The following is a 19,680-nucleotide window of genomic DNA, read 5'->3' as shown; positions in this document are numbered from 1 at the left end:
ACTATGTGGGAAATAACGCACCTGTTGTCTATCTCACGGAACATTATGAGTGTGACCAGGCAAGCCTAGAGCTCTGTGGTTGGGACTGTGCCTCCTCTAGAATGTGATTTTGACAAAACCAGGATCTGAGGAAGAAAAGGTGAAACTTCTGATGTCGAGAGATGGCTTGGTACCTTCTCCCAGGCATCATTTAGAACGTGTCCCCAATTGGGGAACTTGTTCCCTAAGCCCCAAGAGTGATGGGGGAGTAGAGAGATCTCTGGTGAATGGATAGCAAGCCCCCCCCCTTTTTTTTTTTGAGACAAGGTCTCTTTAGACAGCCCTGGCTGTCTTGGAACTCACTATATAGACCAGACCAGCTACAAACTCAGAGATATGCCTGCTTCTACCTCCCAAGTGCTGGGATTAAAAGTGTGCTCCACCATACCCAGTCTGTTTTTAAATGGGGCGCATCCCAGTTGGGGAGCGAAGGCAGTTATAGCAAGCATGGTGGTGCACGCCTTTAATCCCAGCACTCCAGAGGATCTCTTTGACTTTGAAGCCAGCTTGGTCTGCATCTCCACGTGTGAGAGCTTGTCTTTATCAACGATTTTAAAAGGCAGCTCTGGGACTGGAGAGATGGCTCAGCTGTTAAGAGCCTTGATATTCTTGCAGGGGACCTGGCTTTGGTTCCCAGCACACACAGTGTGCTTACAATTGCTTGTAGCTTCAGTTCCTGGGGATCCCATACCATCTGGCCCCCTTAGGCTCCTGCACACACATGGTGCATGCAGACTCACAAACATACACAGAGATTACAAAGAAATCTTTGTGGGAAAGAAGAGAGAGAGAAAGAAAAAGCAGGCAGCTCCCAGCCCGCAGCAGTTCTGTACTAGAGGCTCCTGACAGCAGGCTGTTCATCTTAGGGTTTTAGAAGTAGCTTCAAGACCCAGAGTGTCTAGACCTCTATGGGTTTCTCAGCGGTTGATGTTCAAAGAATACCGATTCCTCAGCTGCTATTGTCGGTACCCAGGTGGTACTGTTAGCTGAAAGGCCTTGGTGTATAGGCTACAATTAAATAAATTTGGGGGGAGAAAGTGCTGGCCTTGCTGGAGCTGTCCAGACTCTAGACAGAAGGCAGTGCATTGGGCCACGATGAGTACTGGAGCATGCGGTTCTTAAACAGAGACTGTCACTGAGAATAAATTTGAGGACATTGGGAATCCTTATGGGATGGGTGGGTGTGTTGTCCGTGACTTCATTCATCAGAAGTTCCTGATGAGGCAACTTCTGTTTGATGAGAGATGCTCAGAAGTACCTCAGGGCCCACCTCCCCCTCTTCTCACAGATGCGCTTCCCTCCTCGGAGGATGACGACGACGACGATGACTCCTCCTCAGAGGAGAAAGAAACAGACAACACCAAACCAAACCGTAGGCGTGAGACACTGTTTTCTACCTATTTACTGCCTTTGAGACATGGGATTTGAGACTTAGGGGAAAGACCTGCCTAACTGGGGGGAGAGAGGCTCAGAGGGCCTGTGGGCCATGGTGCCTGACTCCTGCCCGTCTAGACGGCCCGAGGTATTGAGCAGATAGATGAGGTGCGTGTGATCCTGCTTGGGCCCTGGCTTCGGCGCCTGACCACTCCTGCTACCCTCATCTGTCCACCTTGGCTTTTCCTGGACAGCTGTAGCTCCATACTGGACATCTCCAGAAAAGATGGAAAAGAAGCTGCATGCGGTGCCAGCTGCCAAGACGGTGAAGTTCAAATGCCCATCCAGCGGAACTCCCAATCCTACTTTGCGTTGGTTGAAAAACGGCAAAGAGTTCAAACCTGACCACCGGATTGGAGGCTATAAGGTATGTACATGTGTGTTCATATCCAAAAAAAATTCAGAAGAAGTAGAAAACCCATATTAAATACCTTTATGATTTTGTTTTAGTTGCCTTTGTGTGTGTATGGGGGGGTGCATTCTAGACAGGGTTTCTCTGTGTAGCCCTGGCTGTCTTAGAAGTCACTCTGTAGACCAGATTGGCTTGAACTCAGATCCCCACCTGCCTCTGCCCTTCTGAGCCCTAAGATTAAAGGCTTGCCACCACTGCCCGACTTACTTCCCTTTATTTATTTATTTATTATTATTATTATTTTTTTTTTTTTTTTTTTTTGGTTTTTCGAGACAGGGTTTCTCTGTGGTTTTGGAGCCTGTCCTGGAACTAGCTCTTGTAGACCAGGCTGGTCTCGAACTCACAGAGATCTGCCTGCCTCTGCCTCCCAACTTACTTCCCTTTTTAAAGGTGGGATTTTTTTTAAATTAAAGTTTATTTTATTTGTATCTATGATTGTTTCATCTGCATATATGTATGTGCCTAGTGCTTTCAAAGGACTGAAGAAAGTGTCAAATCCCCTGGAACTGCAGTGTTTTGATTTATTATTATTATTATTATTATTATTATTATTATTATTATTATTATTATTTTAAAAAAAGGAAAACTTGGAGGACTCAGTTTTCTCCTTCAACTATGTGGGTCTTGAAGAACAGACTCAGGCGTTGGGCTTGGTGGCAAGTCCTTTACCCATTGAGCCACCTCACCAGCCGTCATTAGCTCCTCTCTCCCTCCCTCCTTTCTTTCTTTGGTTTTTGAGGCAGAGTCTCTCTCCTTGACCTGGAACCCACTATGCGGGCTGCCCCCAGTCACAGAGATCTATCTACCTCTGCCTCCTGAGTGTTAGAATTAAAGAAATATGTGTGCCGCCCTACCTGGCTGTCTTAAAAGACCTTTCTCAGGACAGATTACTGGAAATGAAATTATCAGATAAAAGCGTGTAGGTATTGTCAGGGCCTATAATCCACGCCTCCCTTCCCTTTCCTTGTCCTTCTGCACACTAAGCATTGAGTCACATCTTCAGCCCCCAGGCCCTAAAAGGGAAAACCAGTCACCTCCCCACAAGAGAACATTAGAATAATAAACTCACTAGGCTTCTGCCAAGAAATATAGCGTGTGAAATTGTTGTGTGGCTTATTGACACCATTAGGCACTTCCTATGCTGATAAGCTTCTTCCTGTCCTTCCAGGTCAAGTCCTTATCTATAGGAAGAGCAGTTCAATGAGAATCTCTCCCTCAGAGATCTGAATCTCCCCAAGGTTCCCGAATAGGTCTCATCTCCCCTAGACTCTCTTCTCGTTTCTTCTTGACTCTTTGTAGACTGTTTCTTCCCGATATATCCCAGACTGGCCTGGAACACCCATTCCCCCTGTCTTAGCATCCCAAGTGCCACCATGTATGGTTTCTAAAAGCAGAGGGAGGGGCTGGCTGGAGAGACAGCTTAGTGGTTAAGCATATACCACTCTTCCAGAGGACAGGAGTCTGGGTCCCAGCACCCACATCAGGCAACTCACAACCACTTCTAACTCTAGCTCCAGGGCTTCTGTGGCACCTACACTCATGTGTGCATATGTACATACACATATACACATTTAAAAGTAGTGATAGATCTTTTTCTTTCTTTGTATTTTTTATTATTATTTATTTGTGGGTTGTTTGTTTGATTGCTTGTTTTGAGCCAGGGTTTTTCTGTGTAGCCCTGGCTGTTCTGGAACTTGCTCTATGCAGATCAGCCTGGAACTCAGAGATTACCCTGTTCTGCCTCCAGAATGCTAGGATTAAAGGTGTGCACCACCACTTCTACCCTTCCTTCCTTCCTTCCTTCCTTCCTTCCTTCCTTCCTTCCTTCCTTCCTTCCTTCCTTTCTTCTTCTCCTCCTCCTCCTCTTCTTTTCTGAGAAAAGCTATGGGAAAGCCTTACCTTAACTTACCAAGTACTTACTGTTTGCAAGTTACTATGCTTCAGCTAGGACAAGACAGCGTTCTGGCCTGTGGAGATTTTGTAGCCCAATAAGAAGGCAAATGGCAGAGGGCAGCTGGGATGAACAGCTGTTCCGTTGGTGCATCGGTAGATGGGCAGAAGGAAGGTTGAACGCAGATCTGACCAGAGTCAACTGGAAGAAGAGATAGGGTTTTTTGTTCTGTTTTGTTGAATTGCATTTTCATTTGGTTTGTGTGCAAGCGGTGCTGTGCATATGGAGATAGATCACAGGACAACGTGCAGGAACTGGTTGTCTCTTTCTACTCTGTGGATCCTGTTAATCAAACTTGTCAGGCTTGGGGGCGAGTGCCTTTGTCCCCTGCTCCATCCTGCCAACCTTGAGGAGATAGCTTTGGAAACCCAGTGTCCAGAGTAGCAGGAGGGCCACATCAGGCCTCGGAAGGAGACTGATGGACACGGAGAAGAGTCCCAGTGAATTTAGGAGAATTTGCCAAAGGCACGTTCGTCCAGATCATGGCTGCTCCTGAATGCTGCTGTGAAGGTGTCCAGTGTTAGTTTAGATGGTGTGGTGTGTACCAAGTGTGAATAGGCCAAGAACTAGTCCCTCTAGGCTTTGTTTTGGCTAACGGTGCGGCACCAGCCCCATGCTGCCTGTTCTCACCTGTGCCTTACCCCGGATGCTCAATAAAGCCCCTGGTTGTGTCTGTCCTACAGGTCCGTTATGCCACCTGGAGCATCATAATGGACTCTGTGGTGCCCTCTGACAAGGGCAACTACACCTGCATCGTGGAGAACGAGTATGGCAGCATCAACCACACCTACCAGCTTGATGTTGTGGGTAAGAAGGCCAAGGCTAAGGTGGCAAGAGTCAGTTGGGGGAAAAGGCAACCATGGAATCTGAAGCCCTAGGGATGGAATCTGGACGTTTGGCATGATACTTCCCTCCTTAAATCTCACTTTTCCCTCCCTCATTCCTTCTCCTCCTTCCTCTCCTCTCTTCCTTCCAATTTGAGATACAATTTGAATCAGGCTGCTGTGGAACTCACTCTGACTTTGAACTCATGGTGATCCTCCTGCTCCAACCTCAAGCTAGGATTACAGGCATGGGCCTGCCTTAAGCCTCACTTTTCTTTTCATCTTTCTTTTATTCATTCATTCATTCATTCATTCATTCATTCATTCATTTGGGACAAGGTCTCTTTATGTATCCCAGGCTGTCCTGGAACTTGCCAAGTAGACCAGGCTAACCTTAAACTCACCTGAGATCTCTCTACCTGCCCTGCCTCTTGAGTGCTGGGATTAAAGGCATGCACTACCATTCCTGACATAACTTGATGCAGTGCTGAACTGTGGCATAAGAGTAGCTTTTGCTTAATGAACACCACTAACATACCAGGGTCTTTCATTCACTCATGCCCTGAACTTGGTCCTTTGTGTCCTTACGGTAGAGACACAATCCGGGTAGCTATATATAGGCCACAGAGGTGCAGAGGCCAAGTGAATCCCAAGCATGTCTCCTCGGTGGCATTTCAGAAGACAAGAACAATGTGTTGTTTGTCTCAGGGCTGTGATTGTAGAGGTTGTGGGTCTTCTGTTCTTGGAACTGTGTGGGTCAGAGCCTCACAACCAACACCTGCCTCGGCATTGAGGTAGTTCAGGAAGAAGATTGTGGTCTGGAAGATCTGGGGTAGGCCTAAGATTCTGAAATCTGGGGGGGGGGGTGTCTCTATTTAGACAAGAGATTTGGTTGTGCCTGGAAATGTAGGTGCAGGACTGAAGGAAATGGCATCCCTTCCCTCAAATCAGGCTCAAGGGGCTGGAATTTAGCAGAGCCACCGGGACGGGTATTGAAGAACCAAGGTAGACCACCCAGAACCAGACCATTGAAGGGTCTAACATATCCATGCTCTCCCTCGCCCCACAGAGCGATCCCCTCACCGGCCCATCCTTCAGGCAGGGTTACCTGCCAACAAGACAGTGGCCCTGGGCAGCAACGTGGAGTTCATGTGTAAGGTGTACAGCGACCCACAGCCTCACATCCAGTGGCTGAAGCACATCGAGGTGAACGGAAGTAAGATTGGCCCAGACAACCTGCCCTACGTCCAGATTCTGAAGGTAATTTTAGCCTCATTCTTGGCCAGTATGCTGGGAAGGTGACCAGGTGTCCCCTGGGGCTCAGCGCCTACTGGGATTAAGGCTCAGCCTGACCGACAAGGTGCATACACCATCTTGGTAGGGATCTAGTCACAGGCTGGTGACAGCAGAAGGTGGGGGGGACCTGGGGACAGAGGGCGGGGTGAGTGATAATAGTTGCTGCTTTCTAAAGAGCCTTGAGAGTGAGCCAGGGTCTCGGATCAATTACCTAAGGAAGGCATTGAGACTCTTGCTTGCTTGTGGCCCTAACACCACAGCCTTCCAGTAACAAGTGTTTCTCAGTATCGGCTCTGCTTGCTTCCTAAGTTACAATCCTTTGGCGCCAAGGTAAACGATAAGGGTGTTGCTCGAACATCTGGAAAAGTCAGTGCCCTGTATAAATTCTGAGGCGTTTGAGGAGTAATGGCATTTTCTTCCTTTTTCCTCTCACTCCCAGACTCTCACTGTCCCCGAATGCTCCATTAATCCAGGGAGGTAATTGGCTAAGTCTCCAGCGGATCTTGCGGCAGGAATAACCAGAAGTTAGATTTCATCTTCCCTCCCCTGCCTTGGTTGTCCTAGAGATTTACTGGCTGTCCCTTTTCTTTGCCCCTGGTGCTGAGACTATTCTGGAAGACAGGGGGCCAGCTCTAGCTTTGGGCCTTGGAGATCGTCTCTGATTACAAGTCCCCACCCTGGCCTGGTAGAGGAAGTTTTACACAGACAGAATATTTGCTTTGGACCGTGACCCTTCCCCTCCCCTTCCTTCCTCTCGTTTCCCCTTGTTTCCCTTCCCCCTTTCCCTTCTGTCCTGCGTCTAGCCCCTCCCTTTCCGTCCACTCTCACGAGCAGTTTCATTTCGCCCCACTCAGAGGAGAAAGAAGATGGGAGGTCCCAGTGTCTCCCTCACCTTGGCTCCTTGGGCCTGACTGGAAGTTACCCCAGGAGCACAGTGTGGCCACATCTCAGTGTTTGCCCAACTGACTCGTGTGTCGTTGGTTTGTTCCAGCATTCGGGGATTAATAGCTCGGATGCGGAGGTGCTGACCCTGTTCAATGTGACAGAGGCCCAGAGCGGGGAATATGTGTGTAAGGTTTCCAATTATATTGGTGAAGCTAACCAGTCTGCGTGGCTCACTGTCACCAGACCTGTGGCAAAAGGTAATGTGGAGATGGACGGGACCCTATACCGGGTACTTGATTTAGGCCCCACACTGCTGGGACAGGTTGGGAAGCCAGCACCAACTCCGCCTTTCTCCTACTATGTTCTAATGCCCAGAGCCATGGAAAAATCCCTGGCTTGGGAGGTTGGTTTGGTTTGGTACTGTGTTGGTTATCTGTGGCTCCCTTGTGCCTCATGTGCTGTGTTCTCGTTTTCTCTCTCTCTCTCTCTCTCTCTCTCTCTCTCTCTCTGTCTCTCTCTCTCTCCCCCTATCTGTCTCTGTCTTTCTCTCTCTCTCCCTATATGTCTCTGTCTCTGTCTCTCTCTCTCTCTTTCTCGTGTGTGTGTGTGTGTGTGTGTGTGTACTTATGCCCATCCATGCACTTATGGGATAGTCTTTTCTGTTAGGAATGATACTTTAGACTGAAGTTTTAAATGGTGGCAAAGAAAAGGGACCAGGGAGTCTCTTTCAGAGACCTGTATCTTCAGGTTGTGTGTGTGTGTGTGTGTGTGTGTGTGTGTGTGTGTGTGGCAGGGGAGACTGCCTTTCTTTCCCTGCCATCTGTCTGTCTGTACCCACTGACTCTCCTTACCTAAAACCAAACAGCCCCCCACCTGCCAGGCCCCATTTCTCCATGCTGCCCACCGCCCGCATGCTTGGCTGGACCAGTGACTGCCAGCGTCTGGTGAAGGGTCATAACCAGCCGTCTTCTCCTCAGGTCTGCAGGAGCGCCTCCCTCAGGGCCTCACTCTTTTCCTCTAACAGGTCTCGCTGCCTGGTGGTTTCTGCTGCCTTGTTGCAAAGGAGATGCTGGGGAGCGTTTTCTTCCTCTGGTTTTGGTCCCCTTCTCTGTCCCCTCGGTGTCTCTGTCTCTCTGAGGTCTCATGTCCTATGCTTGTCCATTTTGCTTCCGTTGTTTCTTCTAGACTGCTGGAGTTAATACCACCGACAAGGAAATGGAGGTGCTTCATTTACGAAATGTCTCCTTTGAGGATGCGGGGGAGTATACGTGCTTGGCGGGTAACTCTATCGGACTCTCCCATCACTCTGCATGGTTGACCGTTCTGGAAGGTATACACTGCACTGATCCTTTCCATGCCCTGCTTTTGCCATGGGAGCAGCGCATCCATTATAGGACCAGGGAGAGGCAGGAAGGGATGACTCCCATCCGCTGTGTGCCCTTTTCTGCTCCAGCTTTTGAGGCACATGCAGGGGGTTCCTGGATTTTTTTCAGGAAGCCATGGGGTAGCCTCCCCTGCCCATCTATATCCGGCTCTCTCCCTGGTCACTGTAATGCATGCTTGTGCTCTGGGTTTACCTTGTGACAGTGCTTTTCAGCACAGGCTCCTTCCGTCCTTGGGGATAGCATCTTCCTTCGGCCGCTTGGTACCGAGGTTTTGAATTACTGGGACTTCTTTATTTATTTAATTTTTTTTGTTTTGTTTTTTTCGAGACAGGGTTTCTCTGTAGCTTTGGTGCCTGTCCCGGAACTAGCTCTTGTAGACCAGGCTGGCCTCGAACTCCTAGAGATCCGCCTGCCTCTGCCTCCCGAGTGCTGGCATTAAAGGCGTGTGCCACCACCGCCCGGCAAGACTTCTTTAGCCGGTCCCAAGAGTGTCAGCAAGAAAAGCCCTGGACCTCTTCTCCATGAACACAGGTTCTCAGCCAACCGAAGCTTACCACTTCCATTGGGTGCTGCTGGCCCACTCTCCATTCTGCTGCTCTTTGACTGGCATGCCTAGATAGCAGCAAACTTGAGCTACCTCGGGAAAGACCTGTCTTAGCCCAACGGTGCCCATTTGACGTCTCTGACTTATCCCTTCCCAAGTGGGGAGATCTTTGTCCCATGTACCAGCCAGGAAGGAAGGAGCCTGCAGCCTTGCTGGGTGGTGGGCTGGTGACACAGGACCAGTATGGTTTTGCGTGCATGTGGCCTGCCTGCTGCTGTTCTGCGGCTGCTACCTTGCGTTCCTTCTCTACTCCTCCCTTCCACCTTGCTTGCCCAGTAGCCCCACTGCACCACTGCTTGCAGAGAAGCATCTCGTTAGTAGTGAGTGTTCTTGCCCCTGTCTCTGTTGAGTCAATGCTTCCTTTGAGTCTTCACTTTCTGACACCAAGGGAAGAGACAAACAGCTCTTTCCCTGTCATCGACTCCGTTTCCTTGTTGGGCTGGGAGGACTCCCAGGGTGTCGTTTCCTCTTCGGATGGCTAAGGTTAGAAAGGGGAGGACTGTAGGAAGAGGGCTGTATACATGCAGGACAGAGGTTCCAGGAGACAGACATTGTTTCTGCAGGGAAAGGACCAATGGCAAATGGGGATGAGTATGTGTCTTAGTCAGGGTTACTACTGCTGCCTTGAAACACCATGACCAAAAGCAGCTTGGGAAAAAGAAAGGGTTTATTCAGCTTATACTTCCATATCACACTTCATCATCAAAGGCAGTCAGGGCAGAAGCTTAAACAGGGCAGGAACCTGGAGGCAGGAGCCAATGCAGAGGCCATGGAGGGTGCTGCTTACTGGCTTGCTCTTCATGGCTTGCTCAGCCTGCTTTCTTATTGAACCCAGAACCACCAGCTCAAGGGTGGCCCCGCCCACACCGAACTGGGCCCTCCCCCATTAATCTAATAAGAAAGTGCCATGCAGGCTTGCCCTCAGCCCGCTTTTATGGAGGCATTTTCTCAGTTGAGCTTCCCTCCTTTCAGATGACTTTAGCTTGTGTCAAGTTAACATAAAGCTAGCCAGGACAGTATGAATTCTATTCTTTTTTTCCTTTTTTTTTCTTTTGATTTTTTGAGACAGGGTTTTACTGGGTAGTTCTGGCTGTCCTGGAGCTCACTCTATAGCCCAGGCTGGCGTCAAACTCCCAGAGATCCACCTACCTACCTTTGAGTGCTGGGATTAAAGGCGTGCACCACCACCACCCAGCCTATGAGTGGATTTCTTAAGAACTGCCAAATACGTGTTTTTTCATCTGGAGACATATTTAGATGTTAAATTTCTTTTGCCTGTGTTTTAGTCACTTGCAGGTCTGAACAAACAGAGGTAAAAGGTATTTAGAGATGCAGGATGGCTACCATGGGCATTCACTAGTCCTCACTCTGAGTGCCACTCTAGGCCTTGTACTTTGAGGACTCCCTGACCCCTTGGGCATAATAGCCTGTCTCTATATGATAGATACATGTGTACAGCATTGAGGTTCTGCAGGGGTCTCTGGGTGCCCATCTAGCCCAGTAGGGAGCTGCAAAGGGACTCTAGAGTCAATGAATATTGGACTTGCATGACAGCATAGTCTAGGCTTTATCCTCTATGGGTTTGAGTTTAAGGATGTTTAAGGATGCCTCCGAGGTCCGAAGGTGTCTGGCCATTTTGATACCAGCATCCCAGCCTTTGTTGGAATTTGCCTGGATTCTCCCCCCCCCCCCCCCCCCGTTCCCTACAAGTTCCCAGGGGGAAAGGAGTAGGTGCTGGGTTTCTCATGGGACATACCTCTCCTGGGCAAAGCACCCTTGATCTGCTGACACCCTCTCCACACTGACTCAGCCCTGGAAGAGAGGCCAGCCGTGATGACTTCGCCACTCTACCTGGAGATCATCATCTATTGCACTGGGGCCTTCCTTATCTCCTGTATGGTGGGCTCCGTCATCATCTACAAGATGAAGAGCGGCACCAAAAAGAGTGACTTCCACAGCCAGATGGCCGTGCACAAGCTGGCCAAGAGCATCCCTCTGCGCAGACAGGTAACAGAAAGTAGATGGGGGATTTGCACGCCCACCACTGCCTGTTGTCGCCTCTTTCTGGGCCTTCAGGGCCTGCTCCCTTTTCCCCTACCCCCCACTCCAAGCCCCCGGCTGTTCCTCACCCACCACGTTGGACTTTGTTCCGACTTCTGAACCAGGCACATTGGGACATCTCTGGCTCCATGCCTGTCTACCCTATACCCCTGTACCCCTCTATCACATGGAGGGAGGAAATGGGTCAAAAAGTGCAGGTGTGTGGACGAGTAACTGCACCTCAGAACACTGCTGACCCAGAAAGCTGCCTTAGGGCACCTCTTCATAGTCTGAGGAAGAGTTTTTGCCAAGGGACAAGAAAAGACCTTTTGGACAAAGGTTAAGAGCACTGATTGTTCTTTCAGAGGTCCTGAGCTCAATTTCCAGCACCCACATGGTGGTTCACAATCATCATGATCTGGCGCCCTCCTCTGTCATGCAGGCATACACGCAAGCAGAACACGATGCATAGTAAATAAATACATCTTAAAAAAACATAAGAACTGTTGTGATATTATAAAACCTAAGTTGGAAGAGCTATATTTGGTGTGCTCATTGAACAGATGAGGAAAATGGTCACCTGTATAGCCCCGATTAGCCTGTAGACCAGGCTGGCCTCGAACTCAAAGAACTGCTTGCCTCTGCTTCCCTTGGGATTAAAGGTGTGTGCCACACTGCCCGAGTGCTGGGATCCGAAAAGACTTTTTGATGGTAGAAATTACTCAGTCATATAGGAGCAAATCTGTGCTACGGCAAAAAAACAAAAACAAAAAAACAAAAATAAAAACTGGGGGTTTGGAAGGAGTCTGTGCTACCCCTTCCTGCTCACCTTGCTAGAAGGGTGACCCCACTCCTTCTTGCAGGTGTCAGCAGACTCCAGTGCCTCCATGAACTCTGGGGTTCTCCTGGTTCGGCCTTCACGACTCTCCTCCAGTGGGACCCCTATGTTAGCTGGAGTCTCTGAGTATGAGCTTCCTGAAGACCCCCGCTGGGAGCTGCCTAGAGATAGGTAAGGGGCTGTGGCTTTCGACCGAGGACCTCACACTTGCCCTCGCTGTAGGAATTGTGTATACTGAGGCCTTGTAGGTAGCGAAAGTACAAAAGTACACGAGATGCCTCTAGAAATAGCTGTTCCCCGCTCTTGGCTGGGTGAAATGCCAGGAGAAAGGGGGCTGAGCTGCCCTATGCAAGTCTGACCTTTACCAGCCCTGACGACTGTCTCTCACTGTCTGTCCAGCCCTGACTGTCACTCTCTGTTTCTGCCTCAAGACTGGTCTTAGGCAAACCTCTTGGAGAGGGCTGCTTTGGGCAAGTGGTATTGGCAGAGGCCATCGGGCTGGATAAGGACAAACCCAACCGCGTGACCAAAGTGGCTGTGAAGATGTTGAAGTGTGAGTGACATTCCTATTTCCTGCCACGGTAGTCTCTTTCTTTTCTCAGCAAACCAGGTCTGGACCAAATAGAATACATCTTACGATGCTGCCATTGCTCACACTTGCTACAGTGCCTGGGGGGCTAATCTAGGACTAGAGGGGGATAACACACCCCAAGTCTCTAAATCTTATCTTGCTTCTTAATGTCAACCTGGGTTCAGGTGCTCATCTTAGTCCTATAACTGGTGTTTTTTTTTTTTTTTTTCTCGTGGCCTCTTCAGCCACATTCAATACCACATGGTAGTGGCGACTCCTAGATGGGAAATGGGAGGCGAGAAGCAAGTCCTAGAGGAAAGGGGTCCCTCCAGGATCTGCTCCCCTCCCCCCAGCCCTTAGCTCTTCTTCCCACCTCCCTCACACCACTCTCTGCTTTGTATGTGAAGCTGATGCAACAGAGAAGGACCTGTCAGATCTGATCTCAGAGATGGAGATGATGAAAATGATCGGGAAACACAAGAATATCATCAATCTGCTGGGGGCGTGCACACAGGACGGTAGGCAGCGCCTGGGGCAGCTCTGGGCTCCGGCATCAGCTGAGAAACTGGCTGAGCAGGGAGTTTAGTGTGTTTCTCAGGGGCTGGGCTGGCCCGACTGGCATCCATCCAGGAATTCTTACTGACACCTAGATTTGGTGTGTGAATAGGAACAAGGGTGTTTTTGGCGTCTATAATAGGGTTCTTGCCCTCGGCTTTGCTTGGGAACTTTCTGGACTCCACTAGGAAGAATTCTTTCTCAGACTTTGTATGCAGAGAATGGCTTCCCCTGAGCCCCAACTGGAGGAGGCGGGAAAGGCGGTTTAGAAGAGGCGTGGGATACAAGCGGGCTGTAACACTAGAAGGAGGGGCCTTCATGAGGTGTAGCCGCACTTCCTGACCTCTTGCCTGACCTGTGGCTTCTGTCTTTGCGCGCTCAGGGCCTCTTTATGTCATCGTGGAATACGCCTCCAAAGGCAACCTTCGGGAGTATCTGCAGGCCCGGAGGCCTCCTGGGCTGGAATATTGCTACAACCCCAGTCATAACCCCGAGGAACAGCTGTCCTCCAAAGATCTGGTATCCTGTGCCTATCAGGTGGCCCGGGGCATGGAGTATCTTGCCTCTAAGAAGGTAGGAAGCCTGATGGTGCCCCTCCCCCAAAAAAGCAGGGTGGGACTGAAGCCACCTAATGCTCTGATCTGTGACTGCACAGCCAATGCTGGCCTTGAGCTCACCTTCTGTGTAGTCCCTCTGGTCCTGGGATGCTAATGTTGCTAATGTGCACGGGCTCCAATTTACGACTGTTTATCCGTTATAGTTGGGTTCACAAAGCCTGACCCCTTGTGTTTCATTAGGTTCTCAGAGAACCTGAATTGGGAAAGCCCTACACACACACACACACACACACACACATACACACACACACACCCCTCCACAGACTGAGCGTGGGCCTACACATTCTGTTTTGGGGGTACAATTCCAAAAGCTAGATGTTGGGATCAAGAGAGAAGGGCATAAAGGAGAGCTTGCTAAAGGAGAAGCCTACAGCTGAAGGTGACTGGAATTAAAGACTGTTTAGGGGGGTTGTCTAGAGAGTATGGGGGTGTCTAGAGGGTGTGATGGGGGGGTGTGGGCAGACCTGTGAGGTAAAGTGGTCTGCTACCTACTGCACAGTAAGCGCCAGAGTGGAGGGGGCTAGGTGACTGTGGTGAAGCATGGTTCAAGGTTGTCACCCCCTCTTGTCCTTCCCTGTTTAGTGCATACACCGAGACCTGGCTGCTAGAAATGTCCTGGTGACAGAAGACAACGTAATGAAGATCGCAGACTTTGGCCTAGCCCGAGACATTCACCATATCGACTACTATAAAAAAACCACCAATGTAAGTTTCTTTCTTGGCATCGCTTGGGCCCCACACCACCAGGCTTTTGCTGTACTCTCGTGGGGGGGGTGTGATCCAAGAAAAGGGGCTGTAGGGTGGGCTGAAGATGTGCCCTCCGTGCCCTGGGCCCCACCAGCCCATGCCCTGCTCCCCCCCCCCTCGCCCACCACCTCCCCCCCCCCCCCGACTTCCATCATTGTCAATGCATCCCTCTGTGTCGTTCCCCCTCCCCCACGCACACACTGCTGCTTGCAGGGCCGGCTGCCTGTGAAGTGGATGGCACCTGAGGCATTGTTTGACCGGATCTACACCCACCAGAGTGACGTGTAAGTTTGAAATACACAATTACGTGGGCTGTGTTGGGGAAAGCATACTAGCGGTCCTGCATCTCTAGACCGATGAGACTCCATCATTGAGAGTGGGCGATAAAAGCATTGTCTTGTCCCATGAACGTGTTCCAGCTTTCTTTGCATTGCCCTTACTGCCCCCCTTGTCTCCTGTGCCCTGTCCCCTGAACTCAAGGCCTGTGTTGGGGCAGGAGAGGTTCAAGATGAGCACCTGCTATGCTGACTTCTCAGGAAGACATGGGAAAGGACCCCTAGGGCAGCCTAGCCCAGTGCCGTTAGTCACAGTGGCACCATGCTCTCCTGTAGGTGGTCTTTTGGGGTACTCTTGTGGGAAATCTTCACTCTGGGCGGCTCCCCATACCCTGGTGTGCCTGTGGAAGAACTTTTCAAGCTGCTGAAGGAAGGTCATCGGATGGACAAGCCCACTAACTGTACCAATGAGCTGTAAGCAGGAATTGGGGGAAGGCTGGGGGAGAGGCTGTTGGTAGTCAGCGCTGTTTGAGTCCACCATTGGCGAGCTCAGTTGGATGTTGGAGCGGATAAGGTTCCTTAGGTAGCGGCTCATGGGAGGTTCCTGAGAACCTCAGGCTCTGATGGAAGTGGGAGCATGGCAGGCAGGTGATGGGAGTTGTCGTTATGAGGGAGTAGCCCCCCTGACCCCTCTCTGCTGTTGTCCTCCCTCTCTGACCTCCCCATCCTGCGTCAGGTACATGATGATGCGGGATTGCTGGCACGCAGTGCCCTCTCAGAGGCCCACTTTCAAACAGCTGGTGGAAGACCTGGACCGCATTGTGGCCTTGACCTCCAACCAGGTAGAGCTGGACCTTGGGGCATCATGGCGTGCATAGGCACCTAAGGGGACACGGCCATGGGAAGGTCTGTGTGCCACCAATCCTTTCCTCCCCTCCCAGGAGTATCTGGACCTGTCAATGCCGCTGGACCAGTACTCTCCCAGCTTTCCCGACACACGGAGTTCTACCTGCTCTTCGGGGGAGGACTCTGTCTTCTCTCATGAGCCGTTACCTGAAGAACCCTGTCTGCCCCGACACCCGACCCAGCTTGCCAATGGTGGACTCAAACGGCGCTGACTGCCAACCCTCCCCGGCCTTTCCCCAGTTCCGCTGTCACCTGTGTCCCTCATCTGTAATCCCCTGCTGGACACGCTGCCTTTCCCTTCTCCCTTGCTGCTGGCAAGAGCCAGTGTGTAACTGAGGCCTTCCCGGGTGGCCTATCCCCTCATCATCCCTCAAGAGCTCTCTCTTCCTCTTCTCAACCTGCTGTGTGGGAGAGGAGCCAAGAGGCAGGTACCGGCTGGTAGCCGCTTCCTCCTTCCTAGGTGTTGGACCAAGACCCACCCTGCTGCTTGGCGCTCCTTGGAGGCCTGGGGAGCGGAAGCAAGTGGAACCGGCCTGCGAGCAAGAGCTCACTGAGTCTTCTGGTTGACCCACTACAGCCTCCTGTGTTCTGGTGGCAGCAGCCTTGGGGCTTCTGAAGCAGTGGGGTTTGTTTCTGTTCAGGCCTTCACTGAGAGCAACCTCTGCCCCAGATGGGTGGTACCAGTGGCTTCTTAATTCCAATACTAATTTGCTTTGCTGACCAAATACCTGGTACCGGAAGACGGTGAGGCAGAGATTGGGAGCAGTGATGTGGCCCTGGGGCTGAGCCCTAGACTCGGGGCTTTGTACATAGCTATGAAGAAAACACAAAGTGTATAAATCTGAGTATATATTTACATGTCTTTTTAAAAGGGTCGTTACTAGAGATTTACCCATTGGGTGAGATGCTCCTGGTGGCTGGGAGGCATCCGTTGCTATATATTAAAAACAAAAAACAAAAAAACAACAACAAAAAAAAGGAAAATGTTTTTTAAAAGGTCATATATTTTTTGCTATTTTTGCTGTTTTATTTTTTTAAATTATGTTTTAAACCTATTTTCAGTTTAGGTCCCTCAATAAAAATTGCTGCTGCTTCATTTTTATCCTGGGCGTGTGAAAAGGGAGCAGATGCCCCCTGAAAAGGAGGGAGACAGGGACTAAGGGGCCATGAGCCGTTAGCTCCGTGTACTTTCTGTATTTCCCTATTTCCTGTGACCTCCCAGCCAACCCTTCTATCTCGGATGCTTTGGGAAAGGCGGGGGGTAAGAAGACCAAAGTACTGAGGGCAGAGAACCGAGACTACGAGCTTGTTTCCTAAGAGGGGGATGAGACCAGCCAACGGGTAGAGCGAACCAACTAACAGTGCGGAAACTCACCCCAAACCCTGTGTGGGTAGAAAAATTGTCACCCAAAGCTAGTCTTGTCCTTCCCAGTCTACTCTCTGTTTTTCTCTCCCATACAATCCTCCTGTGCCTGGGTCCCTGTTACTAGGTTGTGTTTGTTGGGACTGTCCCTGATCTTGGCTTCCTTATAGTTTTTTTTTTCCTGTACAAACCCCACCCATCCCTCAGGAAAGGGAAACACAATCTCTTTGGTTTGGGTCAGCTTGGCGATTTACTCCTGCCACCTGCTGGTGGCTTTCGTCCTCTTCAAGTGGTTCCTTGGCACCTTATTCAGACCGGCGGTACGCAGTGATCCTTGCCGGATCACTGCTGAATACGGACCCGTTCAATATGCTTTCATCCTGTAGAAGGGCTGCTTCTTTAAATACATTCTGAGCGGGGCAGTTTGGTAGCTGTGGTTTCGGTCGTCATCATAGAGTTCTTATCATTGTTTCTCTCTGTAAACATGTAACTGACAGAATATTACAAGTGGGTTTTTTTTTGGGGGGGGGGGAGGGTAATGCAGAAAGAAGGCGTAATTCGGCGAAGAGGGCCAGGGGATAAGTTTCAGCTCAGACTCATTTTCCTTGTTAAAATAGCGAGCATAATTTCTGCCTCGGCTCTCTTTGACTCAGTGTTCTGTGACTGGGCGGGAGATTCTACAAAGGGCTTTCGGGTGACTCAAGGAAACGTGCTGGGAGCTATGAGCACTGAGGTCCTTGCTGTTACTATTCAAATTGCCCACAAATATCCCCCGAGGCAGGGATGGCTATCCAATAAAAGATAGTGAAATTGACCTGAGAGAAAATGAAATGGCTATTTTACTTCGATGACCAGATTGAGTCTCCTGGGAAAGGGAACCCAACTTGTATAATGAAGATATGCTGTCAAAGTATTGCATCTGTCTGGTTTCCCGAGGGTTAAAATATGGCCAAGGCGTCAATCAATACTGCCTTTCCATTTTTTCTAATTGCCACAGGCTAGAGATCATCAGTCCCTTGGCTCTGCTAATGTAATATATTGATTTCAGGTAAGTAAGATTGAACACAGATGAAGTAGGAAATCTGCCTTAATAGTAATGAAGTCTGTTTATCAGCTACCACTGGGTGGAGCCAGAGAGCTATAATCCTCCTCCCTATTCTGCCCCACACACACACACAGTATTAGGTCATAGGCCAGTTTGCTCTGGGAACCTTTGACCTGGGTTTAGTTAGCATTCTAAAGCTCTGGACATGACCAATATGGCGTGTGCAGAATTAGACTTGATACAAGTGCAGGGTGATACTATTAAATGCCACCACCAACTATTATGGCAGAATTCTGTGTAGATGTTAGCCGTGGCTAATGTCATTCCACGTGCGTGTTAGAGAGGGCCTAAAATTATACCCAGTGAGATCACTAACCGCTGGCGGAGCCAGGCAGCCTACATCTGCAGGAGGGCAGAGAACAGTGAGGGAGTGTGGCCTGGCCTTCCAGCCACTCAGCTGGTAGAAACCAAGACGACCAGCCAGAGCCCTGAGGTTGGCTGGTCCTGGTGGCACACACCTTTAATCCCAGCACTCGAGGGCAGAAGCAAGCAAATCTGAGTTCACAGGCCACCCTGGTCTACATTGTGAGTTCAAGTCCTGCTAAGAATGCACAGTGAGATTCTGTCTAAAAGAAAATTAATCAAGAACACTGAAGTTATGAAGGGCTCTGGAACCAGCTTCCTCATTGGACATGTGACAGTGTTCAGAATCGTCTTCACCGTACTGCTCCCCAGATGCATTTAAAGGCCGTGCTGCGAACCAGTGATGTGCTGGAACTGGCCCTCAGAGGCTGGTTATGTGCTTCTTAGCATTGGAATCATCCATGGAGATGACCTGCCATCCTTGGGATCTGCAACTGTGGTTACTAATCAGTGGCCAGAGCACCACCAGTGAGGTTTCGGCCTGGGGTGGCCACGTACCCCAAATGCTGTAAACAGAAACACTGATATCATCTGTGGAAATGGGTAGAGAGATGTGTTGAGTATCCTATTAGCCTAGAAGGTAGCAAAAACAGGTAAAGCTACATAGTAAATTCCAGGCTAGTTTGGGCTACATGAAACTGTCCTAAACAAACAAACAAAAATGCCCAGGTGGCACAAGCCTTTAATCCCATCACTTGGGAGGTAGAGGCAGGTGAATCGCTGAGATCTAGGTAAGCCTGGTCTACAGAGAGTTTCAGGCAACCAGGGTCACACAGAGAAAACTTGTCTCGAAAACCAAAACAAAAAACCCACAAATGAAACAGCAAAATGACAAGAGAGCAGACCTGGTAGTGCACGCCTTTAATATCAGAACTCGAGGTCAGAGGCTGCTGGATCTCTTAAATTCAAGGCCAGCCTACTCTACACAGCGAGTTCTAGGCCAACCAAAGCGAGACCAAAACCTAAAACGGGGGGGGGGGGGACACCCGGAACCCACCATGACTAGGTTTAACTGTTCCCCTTTTGCCCTAAGCCTAAATACCTGACTTACTGCTTGTTACTGAGTAGCAAAGGGACTGTATCCGAGCTTACTACCAGCCTCTGACAGGCTGATCGAAAAAAAAACATCCAGCACAAGTGGTTAAGATTAATTATGTGCTAGAATAGTGTCCGCCTCCCAGATTCCTGCAGCCTCTGCAGACACAGAATGGGGATGTCTGGGTGTCTGTCTTCTTTGTTGTTTGGTTGGTTTGGTTTTTTGTTTTTTTGTTTTTTTTGTTTTTTTTTTTCGAGATAGGGTCTTCCTATGTAGCTTTGGCTGTCCTGGCACTCACTCTGGAGGCCAGGCTGGATGGACTTACAGAGATCCACCTGCCTCTGCTTCCCCAGTGCTGGGATTAAAGGTGTGTGGCACCACCGCCCGGCTAGCTCATCTTTTTCCTTCAGATTTATTTTTATGTGTATGAGTGT

The 19,680-nt window shown here is 49.9% G+C and overlaps 1 protein-coding gene across 13 annotated transcripts in view; it reads left to right on the top strand.

Annotated features, from left to right (window-relative positions):
• Fgfr1 (fibroblast growth factor receptor 1) overlaps positions 1 to 16,479 on the top strand; it is a 53,043-nt gene extending 36,564 nt beyond the window's left edge. For 5 of the 13 annotated variants that reach the window (XM_057752306.1, XM_057752299.1, XM_057752302.1 and 2 more), the window contains 15 exons: positions 1,328 to 1,417; positions 1,668 to 1,840; positions 4,520 to 4,643; positions 5,730 to 5,920; positions 8,027 to 8,171; positions 10,641 to 10,844; positions 11,735 to 11,879; positions 12,140 to 12,261; positions 12,687 to 12,797; positions 13,217 to 13,407; positions 14,034 to 14,156; positions 14,412 to 14,482; positions 14,810 to 14,947; positions 15,210 to 15,315; positions 15,415 to 16,479. In XM_057752306.1, the coding sequence (XP_057608289.1) occupies positions 1,328 to 1,417; positions 1,668 to 1,840; positions 4,520 to 4,643; positions 5,730 to 5,920; positions 8,027 to 8,171; positions 10,641 to 10,844; positions 11,735 to 11,879; positions 12,140 to 12,261; positions 12,687 to 12,797; positions 13,217 to 13,407; positions 14,034 to 14,156; positions 14,412 to 14,482; positions 14,810 to 14,947; positions 15,210 to 15,315; positions 15,415 to 15,591 (2,111 nt within the window). In that variant the 3' untranslated portion in view covers positions 15,592 to 16,479. Of the gene's footprint in view, positions 1 to 1,327; positions 1,418 to 1,667; positions 1,841 to 4,519; positions 4,644 to 5,729; positions 5,921 to 8,026; positions 8,172 to 10,640; positions 10,845 to 11,733; positions 11,880 to 12,139; positions 12,262 to 12,686; positions 12,798 to 13,216; positions 13,408 to 14,033; positions 14,157 to 14,411; positions 14,483 to 14,809; positions 14,948 to 15,209; positions 15,316 to 15,414 lie in introns of all 13 variants that reach the window. The other 8 variants (XM_057752308.1, XM_057752301.1, XM_057752304.1 and 5 more) reach the window with 3 other exon arrangements.
• The last annotated feature ends 3,201 nt before the right edge of the window (positions 16,480 to 19,680 follow it).

The sequence above is a fragment of the Chionomys nivalis genome, chromosome 20 (genome assembly GCF_950005125.1).
Source record: "Chionomys nivalis chromosome 20, mChiNiv1.1, whole genome shotgun sequence".
Lineage (NCBI taxonomy): Eukaryota > Metazoa > Chordata > Mammalia > Rodentia > Cricetidae > Chionomys > Chionomys nivalis.
This window is presented reverse-complemented; position numbering and strand designations above follow the sequence as displayed.